The sequence below is a fragment of the Triticum aestivum genome, chromosome 3B (genome assembly GCF_018294505.1).
Source record: "Triticum aestivum cultivar Chinese Spring chromosome 3B, IWGSC CS RefSeq v2.1, whole genome shotgun sequence".
Taxonomy (NCBI): Eukaryota; Viridiplantae; Streptophyta; class Magnoliopsida; order Poales; family Poaceae; genus Triticum; species Triticum aestivum.
Genome location: NC_057801.1, coordinates 70,517,963 through 70,537,378, shown reverse-complemented (window position 1 = coordinate 70,537,378; position 19,416 = coordinate 70,517,963). Strand labels below are relative to the sequence as shown.

Genomic DNA, 19,416 nt, shown 5'->3' with positions numbered 1-19,416 from the left:
CCTGTGTGCTTTGCTTCATCCTATATCACCCATCAATACCACTACTAGGATAGATGATTTCCAAGACCTACTCCAGTGCATCCATCCTACCAACACAACGTAGCAATTCTCAAAACAACTAATCTTGACGAATCCATCCATCATCATGGCCTCGGGCTTCACCACCACGACCTTCGTCCGTCCTTCAGTCACACCACAAGCTATCAAGAGCCCGCCAGCAGCAAAGCGACGCCAATAAAGCTTTTGATGCATCATTCCAGAAGCACCTGCACACCAGCCCAGTTTGGTAAACATCAGTACTAGTGCATCTTCCATATATGATATAGTGTCGAAAAGACAGCAGCAACAACAGATATCATATTAATCAGCAGGTACACGACAGTCAACTTCCCCTCACAACCAGACCACAACCTGTACTAGTCGGTTTAGTTCTGTTTCTCCCCTCTCCTTCCTCCCGCAGCTTGCCTCCCTCCACAGCCTCTCCCTCCTAAACGTTGCTCGCCGACAGGTCGCCTACCTCCACCGTCTCCACCCCTCTCTCCTCCTCCCGACATTGTCAAAACGACAAAGTGAGCCCCAGAGAAAACGGGTCGGAGTCCAGAGAAGGTGAGAAAGAAAACACGAACGAAAAGGCCCAACTAAGAAACAAGACCCACCCACGACTAACAAAAATGACACAAACGCGTTGAGATTCATGACGTGGATTGGACGGACCAGTGTTTGACTTGAAAGCGAAATCGAAATCAGTTGACTGATTTTAGTAAAATTGTTCTTTGATGAAGCAGTACAATCTGATATCCATCCATCATTAAGAACTGATTATTGTTATTCGCAAGAAAAAACTGATTATTATTTTTTAAATATATATTTAGTCACTACGTCTCTTGCGTGACCATTGTGCATTGGCCCCCGGCCCTCACGTCGAACTAAAAAAGAGCATGCGCGTGCTACTTGGAAAGAGATTGAAACTTTTACGGTTGGGATCGATTCGAATCATCAACGACCATATATGGATATTGGCCTCTTCCTCTTCCCGGATATATAGATCGATCTAGCAAACCATGAATCTGGCCGCCATGGCTTCCACGCCGCAAAACACGGCGTCGACGCATAAGTCGTCCATTTTCAGAGCGACGCACCACTTCCACATCGTGGGCTACAGAGTGCCGAGGATCAACGGCCGTATCAGGTCCGGCGACTTTCTTGCCGGCGGCCACACATGGGCCCTCCTCTGCGACTTCGGTGAGAAAGGCGATGATCACCTCTCGTCAATCACCCTCGAGCTCGTCGCCGCCGGCAACAGCAAGGGAGACGTCGTCGTCGCCATGGCCAGCCTCCGCATGGACGACCCGCGCGGCCGGTGGCCGGCTGCCGTGTGGCGGAGCGACGGCCACAACGTCTTCTCCAAAACCGGCAAGAGCTGGAAGCTAACGCTCCCAGATTTGTTCCGTGGCCATGAGGCGCGCTACGTGGAGGACGACTGCCTCACCATTCTCTGCACCGTCGACGTGCTCGACGAGAAACCAGTTGCCAAAACGGAGAGCACGAAACGCTTCGTCGTCGCGGTGCCATCATCGCCGACCGTCTCCCAGGATCTCGAAAAACTTATGCTACCAGACGCGTCCAGCAGCGTACCACCGGACGTGACGTTCTTGGTGGAGCAGACCGAGATCAAGGCGCACAAGCTCGTGCTCGCCATGCGTTCGTCCGTCTTCGCCGCCGAGTTCAGGTGGCACGGTTCCGCTTCCACCGCGGGGGCGCGCGCCATCAGGATCGATGACATGAGCGCCTCCACATTCAGGGCCATGCTTCGCTTCATCTACACCGACGAGATGCCCATCAAACCAAGCAAAAACGTGGCACGGCGCCCCTCGAAGGCAAGGCGCTGTGAAGCCATGGCACGCGACCTGCTCGTGGCAGCCGACCGGTACGACCTGGAAAGGCTGAGGCTCATGTGCGAGAAGATCCTCTCTGAGAACCTCAACGCATCGACCGTCATGTCGACGCTGCTGCTGGTGCGTGGCCGGAAGAGCTGCCGGCAGCTCGAGCAATCCTGCATCGAGCACATTGCAACCCACCCCGACGTGCTCGCGGCCGTGATGGCGACGCAGGAGTACGAGGAGCTCAAGGAAACCTGCAGCCCTTTGATACTCGAGATCGTAGAGAGAGTTGCAATGGCCATGCATGGCCTTGACCGCAACTCCTCCCTTCTGTCGGAGAAGAGCTCATCGACGTTCAACGCGTCGGAGGAGGTGCACGGCTGGCACGACTTCAAGATCCCCAACTTTAACGCCGTGCAGAGGAGTCATGGCGTTGGCCAAAAGATCCATTCCAGCCCTTTTAAGGTCGGCGGCTATGACTGGGTGCTAGACGTGTACCCATCGGGGAGATCCGACGACGCTGGGAAGTACATCTCCGTTTTCCTCTCGCTTGTATCTGATCTTCCTAAAGGATTCCCCGGCGTCAGGGCGTCCAGGTGCTTCAAGATCCAAGACCCGAGCGGGACGTGGCCGCTCACCGTGAAGAGCAGCTCTGTCACTCTCTTTGGGGGGAACACCGCTAGAACATGGGGTTATCCCAAGTGTGTCGGCATAGAAAATGCGAAATCAAAGTACATGGCAAGTGATGGCTCCTTGACCATACGCTGCGAAGTCGACGTCACTAAAGAGCCCTACACTAGGGCTAGCACCATTGGCGCCAGATTCATGGTCACCGTTCCTCCCTCCGAAATCTCCACGCAACTCGAGCAGCTGCTGGCAAGCGAGAATGGCTCGGACGTGGCCTTCCTAGTCGAGGAGAGCGAGATCCGCGCGCACAAGCTCGTGATCGCCGCGCGGGCACCAGCCTTACACGAAGCGGTGGTGGCCACCAACAACAACAACAGCAAGGAGGATGACCACGCCGCCGCCATGGTACGGGTCGACGACATGAAGGCTGCGGTGTTCAAGGCCGTGCTCCATTTTATCTACACCGACGAGCTCCTTCCTGGAGATGGCACTAGGTTGCTGACTGGGGACATGCTCACGGCGGCGTGCCGCTTTGGGCTGACGAGAATGAAGGCCATGTGTGAGAACTTGTTGTGCGAGTCCTTGTCGAAAGACAACCTGTTGGCCACTGCGAAGCTCGCGCGCCGTCACCATTGCAAGGAGCTTGAAGATTACTGCATCGAGTTCGTCTCCGCCCCAGACGTGGCCAAGGACCTGCTGAAAACATTCATCGGCTTGGAGGACTAGCTATAGTCTCTACTCTCTAGTACCAGTTCAAATCTTATTTTGTTTTCTTGTCAATTTTGGTCTGCTAAAGATCAAAATCAGCCCAATTATAGTATACACATATATTTGTAGTATACACGTATAAAATTTCATGAACATATATGTTCAATCTGATGTAAACAGAAAATATAAATACATCAATTAAAATAGGCTTTTTCTTTGTTGTTTCTGACCAAATATTTGGCTTTTTGTAGCATGCAGATAATCAAATTAGTTGATGAAACATTACAATATATTTTCAATTACTCCTCCCTTCCATATTGAGTGCCTATAGATTCTTTCAAAAGTCAAACATTACAAATTTTGACCATATTTATAGAGAAAAATACCAAATGCACATCATTGGATACATCATAAGTTATATTTTCATAATGTAGACAATTTTCTCTATAAACTTGGTCAAAGTTGATAAAGTTTAACTTCCAGAAAAATCTATATGCACTATATTGTGGAATGGAGGGAGTATTATTTACTTTTTGGAAAACGGCTCCATGAAGTCCGTCCTTTATAACGCCCCTCTCAGTTGATGCTTGTTTTCCTTTTAATTTGAGCCCAATAGATGTCGGAAAGCCCTATTTTCAGGTAGCAGATGGCTATTCACAGCTATCACAATGGCATTGGATTTCTAGGTCATCCAGATTTCTTGGTCATCTTGATTGGATCAGTGTTCCTGCTCTAGGAACCTTCTAGAAGATATCCCAAACACTAGAAGCATCTTGCACTGGGTTTTCTCATTTATTTATTTTTATATTTTTCCTTTTCCTTTTTTAGTTTTTTCTTTTTACAAATTAAAAAATTTCAAAATGTCCGCCAAATTTTGAAGATCCCAATAACCATTATTGGGGAAGTTTCTTCAAGGCTCTGTCGAAGATGCTCCGAGACCAGCTGAACTCGACGAATGTCTCCCTGAACATCTTGATAGTAAATTGCTTTTGGTACAGTTATTCTTTTCGGGGCTAGCTGTATATCCTTGATTCCATTATTTCTCTTTTCTCTACACATATCACTGAATCAAGCCGTCCAAATTCTTTCATTTTGCACAGAAATAATTCAGGTGTGATTATTTATAATTTTCAAGAACCTAAAGATGAGATTTTTGAGATTCAGTTTCACTAGTAGAAAAACTAATTTACGTGAGACACATTAGTCCCGGTTTGTAAATGAACCGGCACTAATGTGATCATTACTGCCGGTTCCAACGGCTATGCGGGCGGACATCATTAGTCCTGGTTCGTGTTGAACCTCTAGTACCGGTTCGTGTCACGAATCGAGACTAAAGAGATGGTGGCAGGCTGGTGTCAGGCTGGGACCCCACCAACCCCTTTAATCCCGGTTCGTGGCACCAACCGAAACTAGAGGCTCACCTTTAGTCCCGGTTTGTATCACCAACTGGGACTAAAGATGATCCTATATAAACCCTTCGTCGAGCCCGAACTCTCTGTTCTTTCCCTTTCCTCTCCTCTCTGTTCTTCCCCTCTTGCTCGAGCTCATCCTTCATTTTGCCCAAAAAATTTCAAGATTTGAAGCCCCCCATCCATCCAAGTGATCACAAAGGTTAGCAACTTTGTCCTTTCATCTCTCATTGCTAGATTAGCTCTTGCAATGCTCTATAAATATAGTGATTTGTGGGTTTTAGTTTCGGAGTAATTATATGTGGTAGTTTATTTGATTTATATGCAATTTGAGCTCAAATTAACTCTTAGTTTGCATATGTAGGTGTGGTTTACTTAGTGTCTTCCCGTCCCCGTTCTAACCACCGTCGATCGCCCGCACCGTCCCGTCGCTGGCACCACCTTGATGAGCCTCTTGTTCTTATCCTTTTTATATAAAAAATCATGTTTTTGTGATATATATATATATATATATATATATATATATATATATATATATATATATATATATATATATATATATATATATAGTTACGTGTATAATTTTCTTACCCGTACGTTGTTTGTTATACATAGTGGCATGGTTTTGATATCCGTCTCTGTCGGCCCTCGTCCGGTTTATGATTTCGATGTGCTATATTCTCTTTTATAAATATTTGTTGCATTTTGTGTTTATGAAAAATTATGCCCGTCAAGTTGACATTGATATTTTTATCTAGGAGGTATGTGAATCGGAAATTCCAACCGACCCTCTTGTCAAGAGGTTAAATTTAGTTGAAAATGAAAATGAGTATTTGAAAAAAAATTGAAAAGAATTGAAGAAGAGAAGATGAAGCTGGAGTTGTATGTTGCCGATGTCGTCAATGATCACATGATCAAGATGGAGAAAATGCGCTTGAAGATTAGAAAGATTAGAAAATATGTCATTGATAGTGAGGCTTGGTGTCATTATGTTGTTGGATCAATTGTCACTCCATAAAAAGGAAACTCCTTAACAAAGCAGACATAATTCATGTAACAGTAACTACAAATGAATGTCATCTTCCTCATACAGACATAACCCATGTAAAAGGATATTTTAAGTGTTCTGCAAGAGGATAACTTGAATTCTAATTTTAGTTTAGGAAACAATATAATAAAGTCAGTTGTAGACCAACCTGAAACATTGAAACAGCACCGCATTGGAATATTTTCCTTAATCTCCCATATGTCGATAACTCCTCGTATGTCATCCCCATGTCCACTTCATCCAACTATTTAAATAGAAATAGCGTCAAACGAGAATAGGGTCAAATGAGAATACTTGAGTACAGATACCTAGTATAATTTTTGTTGATAGCAGCTGGCTAAGACAATCATATGCACAAATAGGGTCAACCTCAGCCAATGAAGAATACTGAAGATTAACTGCTGCCAATCGTAGGAAAGCCCTAAGGTCTTGCTTACTTACACTTCCAGTGGGGTTTATATCGGCTGAACTGTAGTCATACTAAACAAACGAAGCAATAGTTATTGTCGTTACTCGTTAGTTGCCATCGCGGCCTATCAACACAAAACATTTGCAGACAACACCCTAATGGTTTTGATACCGAGTTTGATTCAAATTTAGACTCGGCTGATAAGAAACTTGGCAAACTTCACGGAACATCCTACCAACACAGAACATTTGCAGACAACGCCCTAAAGGTTTTGTAAGATTTTGTAGTGAAGACCTTGAAGGTTTTGTTTCATTACAAAGAAGGCCGTTTTTTTGACAAGTCGGGGGAAGTCCAGCTAGAAATTTCGGCAGCATAACGGGTGGGTAGAAATTTGAGAAGCATCGGAACAATAGCATTATATATATCTGATATTGTTGCGGGTACAAATACAACATGTGATTTGCCTCGTCCTGTACCAAACATCAATACAACTACTAGGATGTATGATACCCAAGAGCTGCTACCTACATACCTAGTCCAATGCATCCATCCTACAAACACAGCACAACAATTCTCAAAAGATGTAACTAGTCTAGACGAACGACAACCAATGGCTCCATCCATCATCATGGCATCGGGCTTCACCATCATGACCTCCGTCCGTCCTTCAGTCACACCTCAAGCTAATAAGAGCCCGACAACAGCATAGCGATGCCAACAAAACTTTTGACGCATCATTGCACAAGAAGCACCTGCACACTAGTCCAGTTCATATTATAGCATCGATAGGACAGCAACAAAAGAATATATCATATTAATCAGCAAGTTATGCTTTATCAGACGACAATAAACTTTCCCAATCTACTCAAGTGGGAAAACAGTCAGATGATTCTCACCACCGCCACAGCTTACGAATCTCACAATCAGACCACAACCTGGACTACTAGTTCGGTTTCTCCCCTAATCAGTAAGAAACTTATCCTATTAGGCAAGACAATGACATGCAGGAACAATTCAACTGAGTCTAGCAGCTCATGCCCCCCACATGGCAGATATATTTGTTGTTGGTTGTTAGATAAATGCAGATATATGTGCTAGATATACAACCAATTAAGGCAGTAAGGTTTCTCACTTTCATGATAAGATAGCGCCGAATGCTATAGGAGTTATTATACAGAATAAAGTTTCTACGTAAAACCTGCCATCTTGTTAACAGAAAACTATAGGGATGGATGCTCCACTTTTAGCGAAGGTTTAACCATGATAACCTTATTTGTGATGATGATAAAAGATTGCATCTAATAGCACCACTAACACATCAGCATATAGTCTTTCATCCGAGATGATTTCATCGTTATACACAATCACTACTAGGGAAAACCTTATACACAGAACTTTAGCAGTAGTGCTTGTTAAAAAGGGCGCTAGTGCTACATATCAATAGCGCGTGCACGTTAACCGAGCTATAGATACGGATGTAGCAGTAGCACGTCTCCATGAAAAAGCGCTACTACTAAAAAGCGCTATTGAAAGGGAAAAGGAAATAAGAAAAGAAAAGTAAAATAGATCTGCTACGTTTGACTTAACCCCCGCCAGGTTTTCCCCCCCCCCCCCCCCCCCCGGTCCACCACTTCTCCTCCAAATCCCTCGCCCCATTTTGCTGCCGTCTTCCCACTTCGCCATCGCCCCACTTCACCGACGTCGAAGCCCCCGGAGCCACCAGAGTCGCGCGCCGTCGATGCCACTAGAGCCGCCCCCAACGCCACCAGAGCCGCGTGGCCTCATCAACGCCACCGGAGCCACCCTCGACGCCCCTGCCTCCCTCGCCACAACTGCCTCCCTCACCGTCACTAGAGACGCCCCTGCCTCCCTCGCCACCACCGGAGCCATCCTCTATGATGTAGGGTAGAACCCTAGTGGCCTGATGTTTCACGATTGGAGGGGATCTTACGAAGAACACGAGGAGGTAACACGTGGGGAAACACAAGAGAATCACTCAAACCAACAAGAATAAGTCACACATATGCTAGATCCTCGAAACACAAAGAGATACACGATCCACGATCAACAAGGGACGATGACCTTGATTGACCTTCCATTGATGCCGGCCTTGGTGTGGAAGATATGGCATCTTTGGTCCTCATCTTGTTGATGTTGAAGAGTCAAGACCTTGGAGACAACAAGAGCGGGACTTGAATCTTCGTCACAAAAGACTTGATCTTCATCTTCGTTCACTTGCCGGTGCATGGCCACTTGCTCAATGGCTTCCATCTCCTCTTCACTCATGGAGTCGTAGGTTCTGTCGTCGTTGAGAATCATGGTGCGCTTGTTGGTACACTCATAGGACTTGTGACCTCGGCCGCCGCATGTGAAGCATTTGAAGGAACTTGTCTTGATGGTCTCATCGGTCAGAGTAGATGAAGGAGCTCTCGGCTTGAAGTTTCTTGTAGTAGGAGGGCGACTTGAAGTTGTCGAAGTTTTCTTATAACTTGACTTGTTGCCGATGCTTGTAGAAGGCTTGGTGGAGGTAGAAGGTGTTGAAGTTGTTGAAGCTTGGTTGTTGGAGAACCCGTAGGACTTGGATGAGAACTTGGCATATTTGAAGTCACTTGCACTTGACGTTCCGCTTTGGTAGCTTGGTGCACTAGCTCGATGGGGGTTCGAGTATGGTTAGAAGTCGGCAATCTTCTTGATAGGGTGATTGAGTCCATTCAAGAAATGTGCCATAGTTTGCTCATCATCTTCCGTGACATTGGATCTTATCATGGCAATCTCCATTTCCTTGTACTCCCTCCATTTACTTATACAAGGCCACTATAAAAAATACATTTTGCATCTATACAAGGCCACAAACAGTAATCGAGACAAAAGTTAATGGTATTTTCTCGTACTAGCAACTCATTTAATATTTGAATGCAAGCAGTCATAATGACACTCCACTCATATTACTTGCATGCATGCAGCGTATTAATGATCCTAGTAAACGAAACGAAAAACTAGATTACATAGCAAGGCATTAAATTTTACCTTGGTACCTGTAATTTGAGTTTGTGGCCTTGTATATAAAAATGGAGGGAGTAGTATTCTTCAACGCTCTTGGTTCCTTGCTTGAGGACTTGGAGTTTCTTGAAGAGGTCGCGGTTGTAGTAGGTTGGCACGAAACATGCTCTCATGACATCCTTCATTTGCGCCCAAGTAGTGATGGGTGGTTCACCTCTTGCCTCTCGGCGCTCAAGGACTTGTTCCGACCAAATAAGGGCGTAGTCTTGGAACTCAAGGGATGCCATTGCGATCTTCTTCTCTTCCTCGTAGTTGTGCAAGCAGAAGATTTTGTCAACCTTCAATGCCCATGAAAGGTACTCTTCGGGATCATTGCTTCCGGAAAACTTGGGCATGGTGAACTTTAGCTTGCCATAGCATTGCTCTTCATTGTGTTGGGGTCGGGGATGATGACGTCCTTGACGTGGAGGGTTGTCAACCTCATATTGCTCTTGGCGAGGAGGATCTTCATAGTCATCATGCTCTTGGTGAACTTGAGGTTCTTGTCTAGCTTATGGAGGAGCTAGTCGAGCTTGTGGAGGAGCTTGACGATGCACACGTGCTTGATAGATTCGTTCTTGAACTTCGTCGTGAAGTGCTTCTTGTTGTTCACGAGCTTGCCGGTTGCGCGTGGCGACGGCTCAACTTGAATCTCGAAGGGCTTGTTGCGCCTCAAGTGCTTGAGCTTCATGAAGTAGTTGTTCTTGACGTTGTGCCTCGGCATCTTGTGCATCTTGGTGTTGTCGCGCTTGCTCCTCTTCTCGTTGGTGTTGGTGTTGCCGTTCTTGTGCTTGCTCGAAAGTAGCTTGGTTTTGACGGTGTCGATGTTCTTGCACTCGACCTTCCTCTTGAGAGTTTTTGTCGTGTAGAGGATTGTGGTTTGCTTGACGATCTTGACGCGCGGCACGATGAAGAGTGTTTAATGTCAGGGTACTTGAGCCGGAGATAGTGTCATCGGAGTGTCAACTCGAGCGGCTCCGTCTTGAGTAGGACGAAATGGTAGAAGAGCGGTTGAGCAACAAAGCATGAATCTCGTCCATTCTTGCGTCATTCTCTTGTTTGTGGTCGTCGAGCTTGTTGTCGAAGTAGTCTCTTGTATGTTGCTCAGAGAGTCGCAAGTCGGTGGTGAGATTGTCGATGCGTTCGCTCATTGCCTTTTGCTCTTGATGCAAAGCTCGTTGTGCACCAAATAGGTGGCTCTTCGTGACGTAGGACATGTCGCCATCTTGCTCGATGAAGAGTTGGTTGGTAGAAGAACTTGGCCTATCCATCATTCCAAGCAAATATGTGAGTGGGAGAAAGAGAAGAACTTATACCAAATGTACCTTGACCGATGTTGAAGATGGATCAATGATCACTCAAATGTGGAACAAGGAAATAGCCCAATTGGTACCAATTCTTGTTGGTTTCTCACACCTACACAAATAAAGCTTATAGTGGAGCTTGGTTAGGATGGTGGCACAAAATTTGATGCAATTGTTAATGAGCCTCAGTAATGTTGGAAAAGATTCACAAATTTGCAAATGCTACATGTTGACCAATAGCAAGATATGGTACACGGATACACACACGCAAATAGATAGATGGGGTCGTGCAACCAAGGAATGAGCCAAAATGTGGAATCCACGAAAATGCTCTTGTTGCACAACACTAGAGAGACGCTAGCACGATTGCACAATAGGCGGATACGAAACTTGCAACAGCCTACTAAGCAAAAATGCAACGACTTCTATCCCAAGTATGCTATTCGTATGGTATTCCGATGATATGATCCAAGATGATCGAATATGACAATCTTAATGTATTATGATGCTATGGTTCTTGCTTATAAGCTCTTTGCTTATCTTTTCTCTTTGCTTAAAAGCTTGTTTGGCTCTTTCTCTTTTGAGATCTTTTCTCATGAAAAACTTCACGAACCAAGGTAGCAATTGAGTATATGCGATGACAACCTTGTGTCACAAGAGATGATACCAAGATATGCACCACAGTAATATGGTATGTATGCTATGGGAAGTATGATCACTAATGTGCACAAGTGACGTTGCCGGAAATACTCAAAGGCTAGTCTCGATGGGTAAGTGATGCAAAAGTAAGGCTATGGGGTTATCAAAGTAATGGCATGGAGTACACGAAGTGTCGTTGATGTTACCGTCCATGCTTACGGTCGAGGAGAAGTGGTCGATGTCGAGTCCTTTGGCGAAGATGAGTGGTGGTGATGTCGATGTCGAATCATTCCTAGTTAGCCGAAACACCCTAGGAAACGATGAATCGCAACTCAAATCACAAAACCATAGTGTCAAAATTGAGTCAGAGTTCTTCGCGGTTGAGCTATGGTGGTTGCGGAAAACGATGGTGGTAATGGGGTATTGGAGTGCGTAAGCGGAGGTGGATCTGGATCTGGAGAAAAGGTGGTGGCCGAACTTAAATTTTTCAGTTTTCTCAGGGATCAGCGGACGTCCGTTGGGAGAGCGGTCGTCCGGTCGTCGAACGTCCGGTAGCTAGCGGACGTCCGGTGCCTGGGCATTTTCGGGCACGGGATGAACAGCGAGGGTTCTAAGTGGAGGTAGCCAAATTGGTCAAATCCAAGCAATTTTGTGGATGGAAATTGTCATGGAATTGTCACGTCAGATGTCCTTGTGAAAGGACTTAGTTGTGGAGCCATCGCAACTAGGAAGCTTGAAGGGGTTAATCGGGACAAAGGACACGACAGGTTTTTATACTAGTTCGGCCCCTTACGGTGAAGGTAAGGCCTACGTCTAGTTGGGTTGGTATTGATGTTTCGATGACCAGGGAGCGAGATACGCTATGCCTGGCTCTCGATGAGTTGTTTCCTTGCCCTAAGCCGCCAGCAGGTCGTCCCCTTATATACATGGGTTGACGCCCTGCGGCTTACAGAGTCCCGGCCGGCTTATAAACAGTGTCCGGCTCGGTGACTAGTTAAGTCTACCTTATGATACAAGTCATATTACTATGGCGGTTTATTACAACGGGCTTTAAGTCGCTTGCGAGCCTTAAGCCCTCTATGAACCACCATCTTCACCTTTGGTCTTGGGCTTCTCTCCGGTAAGTCTTCTTTGCGTAACCCGGCCCCTCCTGGGCGGCTTACACAAATAGTTATATCCCCAACATTAGGCCCCAGATTGATTTGAACCTGTTCATGTCAATCTTAAAATACCTTATGGAACTGTCCTTCAGTATTTGTCTTGCACGAAGATTTTAACCCGTCGTGACGTCATCATCTGGATCCGGGTTAAATCACCGTGACGTCATCTTCAATAAAACTTATTTTACTCTGTCATATCTTCCAACGGACCTTTGCCTTTACTGACCATCCCGAGAATCGAGGCGTCAGGGCTGCTGGATAATAAATTTTATCTCCTCGTTTCTCGCGCCGCCTCAGTTATCCTTCTCTTATAAATAGGCGCGACCCCGGTCCTCCATTCTTCCCTCTTTCAGTCGTCTTCTTCCTCTTGCCTCCTCTTGAGCTCCGCCGCCGCTGCTGTCGAGCTTTCTGTCTTCATCATCTCAGGTTGCTGCATCGACCTGGTTGGACCAGAGAAACGCGACGAACCTCCGCAGCCCATCCAGATCCGTAAGTCTCCTCTTTCCTGCCTCTTAGATCCGCATTAGGACCTTTGAGTTCGTCGGAGTTCATCACCATTAGAACCAAACCCTAGTTAGTTCCCTTCTTAGATGCCTCTTCTGATCTGAGAATGATAAAAATGGCCGCGATAGTTGTTTTCGCACTTGTTTTGGATATAGAACAGATCCCTTTCTCTGCCTAAGAGCCTCATTCGAGCCTAGGAACACGTCTGCAACAGCTTTTAGGTCTAGAAAATTTTCTTATCTGAACAGATCTTTGATCTCCAACAACAGTAGCAGATTATGAAACCTGTTTGTGTCACCCGGAAAACTTCTTCTGTTGAACACATTAAACTCAACTGCCTATGTAGCCGGTTCAAATAGATAACACTGATCTATTAACCTTATTTGCTTCTTATGACCTTAAGAGGTTTGAACTGCTTTTGATACCTGTGGCGGCTTATACACTGTTGCACAGCTATCCTTATATCATTGGGCCCCTTATTAAGCCATCACCTTGAATAATTAAGATATTTCTTCTGGGTTAAAATTGAATTGGATCTTCTTATTTTGTCATAGGCCAATTGTTATCATGGCTCCTAAGACTACCAAGGCCCCTGTGACCTGCAATTGGGTCCCATCCATAGTTACCAAAAGCAAACTGGCTGAGTTCGTGAAATCTGGCCATCTGCCAAAAAAGGAGATCATGTCTTATCGTGCCCCTGACCCGTCTGAAGAGAGGCCTCAACCCAAAGAAGGGGAGGTAATAATTTTTACAGATCATTTGAGCCGGGGATTTGCTCCTCCAGGGTCAAAATTCTTCAGAGAGGTTTTGAATTTCTTTGACCTTAGACCTCAAGACATCGGACCCAATTCCGTGTCAAACATTTGCAATTTCCAAGTCTTCTGCGAGGTGTACCTGGGAGAGGAGCCAAGTCTGCTATTGTTTAGGGAACTTTTCTACATGAACCGGCAAAATGAACGTGCCAACGGGCCCAGTCTTGAGCTTGGTGGCATCTCGATCCAGCGACGGAGAGACTGCCTTTTTCCTTATGCTGAGCTGCCGAGTCACCCAAAATCTTGGAACCAGACGTGGTTCTACTGTCAGGACACTTCTCCGGCTGATGAGAAGCCTCTGCCCGGCTTTCGCACCTTGAGTCCAACCATCCGCTAGCAGACAAACTGACGGCCGTTGAACGTCTGCCTCTCAATCCCACCATCAAGAAGATCAAAGCTCTCTTGGGAAACGGTTTAAACGGCGTCGATCTGGTCCGAGTCTGGGTTACATGGCGAATACTTCCATTAAGCCGCCATCCCGGCTTAATGTGTACTTACATAGGCGAAAAGGATGACCAGTTACGCCATAGCCCTGACGACTTACCAGATGATGTGGTGGATGCTACGACCCAGTCACTGCTGAAGGAGGGCACTGTGACGAGTAACACATTCGGCTTACTTCCCTTTTGCAAGAAGAATCCGTCCCCTCCAGTAAGTTATCAATCTTAATAAATACTCTTTGCTGTTTTATACCTTTTTTGGTACTCATAATTCCTTATCCTTTCCACAGGCTGATGATAACTTCTGGAAGGCCAAATATGACCATGAGGCTGCCAAACAAGCCAGGACGACCAAGAAAGCCAAAAGGAAAGCCGCTAAGACGGGAACCTCAAAAAAGAAGAAACCCAGCGCCTCCGACTTACTCAAATTGGATGATAGTTCTTCAGATGATGAAGAGGTAATCTTTAAATTTTCTCAATTCCCTTGTCATTATCTGTCTGACATTCTATCCCTTCAGGAGGATACGGGAAACAGTCAAGCAGCCAATGAAGAGGTAACTATAATCTCCTCCGACTCAGAGCCTTTGCCCAAGCAAAAGATCCGAAGGGTGACCTGGAAAGTAAGATTTACTTGTAGACTTAGAAATCTGCTTTACTTGTTAATTTAGCCGGTTCAAAGAGAATATATTTAACCCGGTTACAACATGATAGTTTTAAATTTGCAATATACATTAGCCCCCAAGTGTCAAGTATCTTTACTTGTAAAGTGCTTGAGACTTAATATGTGTGACCCAGTATGATAAGTTTAAAATTCTTCAGCATACATTAGACCCCAAGTGCCAAGTATCTTTACTTGTAAAGTGCTTGGGACTTGAATGTTACCTTACTATAATCGTTACCATAACCTGGTGTCAATGCAGGCCACCATAAGTTAGTTTGAATCGGAGCTTGCTGTCCTGAAGAGTCGTCTCGAAACTCAAGAACTTGAGACTCAGAAGGCTAACTCCAAATTTGAATTTAGTGTCTCTGAAAATGAGAAGCTGAAGAAGAATTTTGAGTCGGAGAAGAAAGCTTGGGCTAATGAGAAGCCTTCACTGGTGACTCGGGCCGAGACAGCAGAAGCATCTCTTGCAGAGGCAACAACCGAGCTGTCCGACTTAAAACGGCAGATATCTCAAATGGCCTCATCCATCTTCGGTAAGTTACTGTGCAAAACCTCAAACATTGTAACCTCTCAATGACTATTGTAATAATTACTTCCGGCTGACTGTTATACTTGTGTACACACAGGCCCCAGGAGTACCAACCTTAAACAAAACATACTGATCAATCTTAAAGCAGTTTATACCTTAGTGGAACAGCTGTACTCCGGGTCACAACGTGCTTTGTCCGTTGTAGCCTTATCAAGCCCTCCTCCCCGCCTTCTGCAAGACGTGTTGAAGAGCCTCGCTTTTCTGCGTCAGCGGATCCAAGATTTAAGGCGGGCGTCCTCAAGAGTCGGGGTCGTAGCCGCATTGAGCCGGGCTAAAACATGGCTCCCAAAACTAGACCCGGCCGACCTTGCCCTTGGATACCCAAGTCTGAAGGAGGACGGCACTATATTTGACGACCATGATTTCACCGCCTGTGTCAAAGCCATACGTCACGTGGCAACCCTTATTGGAAACGACACTGACCTTAGCAAGTATGCGCCGGCTTATGACAGTGAGAACCGGAGAATTCCAAACACTCCATATGATCAAATCAGCCTGATCCCTCCAATTCGTAAGCATACTTTTTCCCCTAAAGTGGACCCAGCCGGTTTAATAGATGATGAAGCTGAATTTGAAGCTTTGAGCGGCATTGACTAGGCCTCGTCAACTTTCCAGGACAAAACAGCCGACGGAGAAGCGGAGAAGGATAACCCGGAGTCTTCAAGCCCGCCGAAGGAGTGAATCGCCAGATGTTTTGCAAAAAACAATGCTTCATTTATTCAGACTCGGGGAGTCTTGTAATAGGGTAGAAAAAACTTCCCAATGTTTGACATGCCTTCGCGCATGTTCCGAGCGCTCAACACTTTCGTAAGCCGCCACTGCTATATATTTTTGGCTTTTGTTTCCTTGGCGTGTTAAATTTGTTCACCTTATTCTGCGATCCTTTGATAAACTTTCCTGTTGATATGATGCTCACCTGGCACTTAACAACCTGGTGTGACCAATATTAAACCAGAAAGACAAAAAACATCTCATAATGCCTTTCACAAAAGTCGCAGGATAGTCAAAATAATTTACGGGCTTCTGATGCGAATACGATCAGTAAACCATTCCAAAGGGGTTAAGCTAAGATTCGGATACGATCATATAGCCCCCAGTGGCTTTGGCGATGCCGATCAAGTGGGTATCGACAGCTATGTTCTCTTTGGTTCGAATACGACCTATGTTTGAACAGCAAGCCCCCAAGTGACCATAAGATTTGTTTAATGACGATGATTCGAATACGATCCACGTCAGACCCAAAGGGGTTAAGCTATGATTCAAATATGATCAAGAATCCCCCAAGTAGGCTTGGCAGTATGCCGATCAAGTGGGTATCGACAGCTATGTTCTCTTTGGTTCGGATACGACCTATGTTTGAACAGGAAGCCCCCAAGTGATCATGGCTAGATTCAGATATGATCATAAGCCGGACCAAAGGTAAAGCCGGATTCAGATATGATCCACTCCCTGTTGGTTGTTTCCACCACCTGACAAAAAGACACATAAACTTTTGAGGGTGAAAAAGGACATAGGTCCTGCTTTATTACTTTATATAATATATACATCGTCAAAAAATATATACATATCAAGAGTCGGTGGCTTAAGTATAGTAAGGCCGAAGATGGGCTATATTCCACGGCCGGCGGGTCTCCTCCTCTGACTTACGTGAGTCTTTGTGCTCTCGAATATCAATGAGGTAGTATGACCCGTTGTTCAAATTCTTGCTGACCACAAAGGGTCCTTCCCAAGGAGGGGATAGCTTGTGCATATCGGACTGATCCTGGATGAGCCGGAGCACTAAGTCGCCTTCCTGAAAGGTTCTGCTTCTGACCCGGTGGCTGTGATAGCGACGAAGGTCTTGCTGGTAAATCGCTGAGCGGGCTATTGCCAAGTCTCGCTCCTCATCCAACAAGTCAAGTGCCTCCTGGCGAGCCTTTTCATTATTAGCCTCAACGTAAGCCGCCACACGGGGCGAATCGTGCCGGATATCACTTGGCAGAACTGCCTCTGCTCCATAAACCATGAAAAAAGGTGTATAACCCGTGGATCTGTTAGGCGTAGTGTTGATGCTCCATAGCACAGAGGGTAACTCTTCCACCCAACAACCCGGAGTCCGATGTAAGGGGACCAAGAGTCGTGGTTTGATACCCCTTAAGATCTCCTGATTAGCTCTTTCTGCTTGACCATTGGATTGAGGATGAGCAACAGCCGAAACGTCAAGCCGGATATGCTCTTGTTGACAGAACTCTTCCATGGCACCCTTGGAGAGATTAGTGCCATTATCAGTTATGATGCTATGTGGAAAATCAAAACGAAAGATCACCTTTTTGATGAACTGAACTGCTGTGGCTGCATCACACTGACTGACCGGCTCTGCCTCAATCCACTTTGTAAATTTATCCACTGCCACCAGGAGGTGTGTCTTTTTATCCTTAGACCTCTTGAAGGGTCCCACCATGTCAAGCCCCCAGACTGCAAACGGCCAAGTAATTGGAATCATCCTCAATTCTTGAGCCGGCACATGAGCTCGTCGTGAGAATTTTTGACATCCGTCACATTTGGTAACAAGATCCTCTGCATTAGCATGAGCCGTCAGCCAATAAAAACCATGATGGAAGGCCTTGGCCACCAGAGATTTTGAGCCGGCATGGTGACCACAATCTCCTTCATGGATCTCTCGAAGTATCTCTTGACCCTCTGCAGGTGACACACAACGCTGGAATGCCCCTGTGACACTGAGGTGATGTAACTTGCCATTAACAATTGTCATGGATTTGGACCGCCTGACAATTTGTCTTGCCAAGGTCTCATCCTCAGGAAGCTCTCCCGGGGTCATATAAGCCAAGTATGGCAATGTCCAATCTGGGATGACGTGAAGTGCGGCCACCAACTGTGCCTCCGGGTCTGGCACTTCAAGCTCTTCCTCTGTAGGTACCTTGACAGAAGGATTATGCAGAACGTCAAGAAAAGTGTTAGGCGGCACCGGCTTATGCTGAGAGCCCAACCGGCTTAACGCATCAGCCGCCTCATTCTTCCTTCTATCAATGTGCTCCACCTGATACCCTTTGAAGTACCCAGCTACAGCATCCACTTCACAACGATAAGCCGCCATAAGGGGATCCTTAGAATCCCACGTGCTTGAGACCTGTTGAGCCACGAGATCTGAGTCGCCCAAGCACCTTACCCGGCTCAAATTCATCTCCTTAGCCATCCGGAGACCATGGAGCAAGGCCTCGTATTCAGCTGCATTGTTAGTACAGGGAAACATGAGCCGGAGCACATAACGAAATTTGTCACCTCGAGGGGAAGTTAAAACAACTCCAGCCCCTGACCCTTCTAACTGCCTGTACCCATCAAAGTGAATAGTCCAATACGTATTATCCGGCTTCTCCTCAGGTGCCTGCAACTCTGTCCAATCATTGATAAAGTCCACCAAGGCCTGAGATTTGATGGCAGTACAGGGCATATACTTCAAACCATAAGGCCCAAGCTCAATAGCCCACTTGGTGATTCGTCCTGTGGCCTCCCTGCTCTGAATGATGTCTCCCAAAGGGGCTGAACTTACCACCGTTATAGGATGACTTTGGAAGTACTGCTTCAGCTTCTAGTTTGCCATGAACACACCATAAACAAGCTTCTGCCAATGTGGATACCTTTGTTTAGACTCAATGAGCACCTCGCTAATGTAGTAAACCGGCCGTTGAACCGGGTGCTCCTTACCTGCCTCCTTACGCTCCACAATGATGGCAACACTGACGGCCCGCGAGTTAGCAGCCACATATAACAATAGCGGCTCTCTATCAATGGGAGCCGCAAGAACCGGTGGTTCAGACAACTGTCTCTTTAAATCTTCAAAGGCAGCGTTAGCAGCATCACTCCAGACGAAAGTGTCAGTTTTCTTCATCATCTGATATAGCGGTAAGGCCTTCTCCCCTAACCGTCTTATGAACCGGCTTAGAGCGACAACACGACCCGCTAGGCGCTGAACATCATTGATACACGCCAGCTTAGCCAGAGAGGTAATCGCCGTGATCTTCTCCGAATTAGCTTCAATGCCTCTGTTTGACACCAGAAAACCCAAAAGCTTGCCCGCAGGTACACCAAACACACACTTGGCCGGGTTAAGCATCATCTTGTAAACCCGGAGATTGTCAAAGATCTCTCTCAAGTCAAATATCAAGGTTGCCTTTTCTCTGGATTTC

At 46.1% G+C, this 19,416-nt stretch overlaps 1 protein-coding gene across 1 annotated transcript; it reads left to right on the top strand.

Annotated features, from left to right (window-relative positions):
• The first annotated feature begins 1,065 nt into the window (after nt 1-1,065).
• LOC123067331 (BTB/POZ and MATH domain-containing protein 1-like) lies at nt 1,066-3,308 on the top strand. The gene has a single exon (XM_044490172.1). It carries the CDS (start codon nt 1,077-1,079, stop codon nt 3,231-3,233), a length of 2,157 nt encoding a protein of 718 aa, XP_044346107.1. The 5' UTR covers nt 1,066-1,076; the 3' UTR covers nt 3,234-3,308.
• The last annotated feature ends 16,108 nt before the right edge of the window (nt 3,309-19,416 follow it).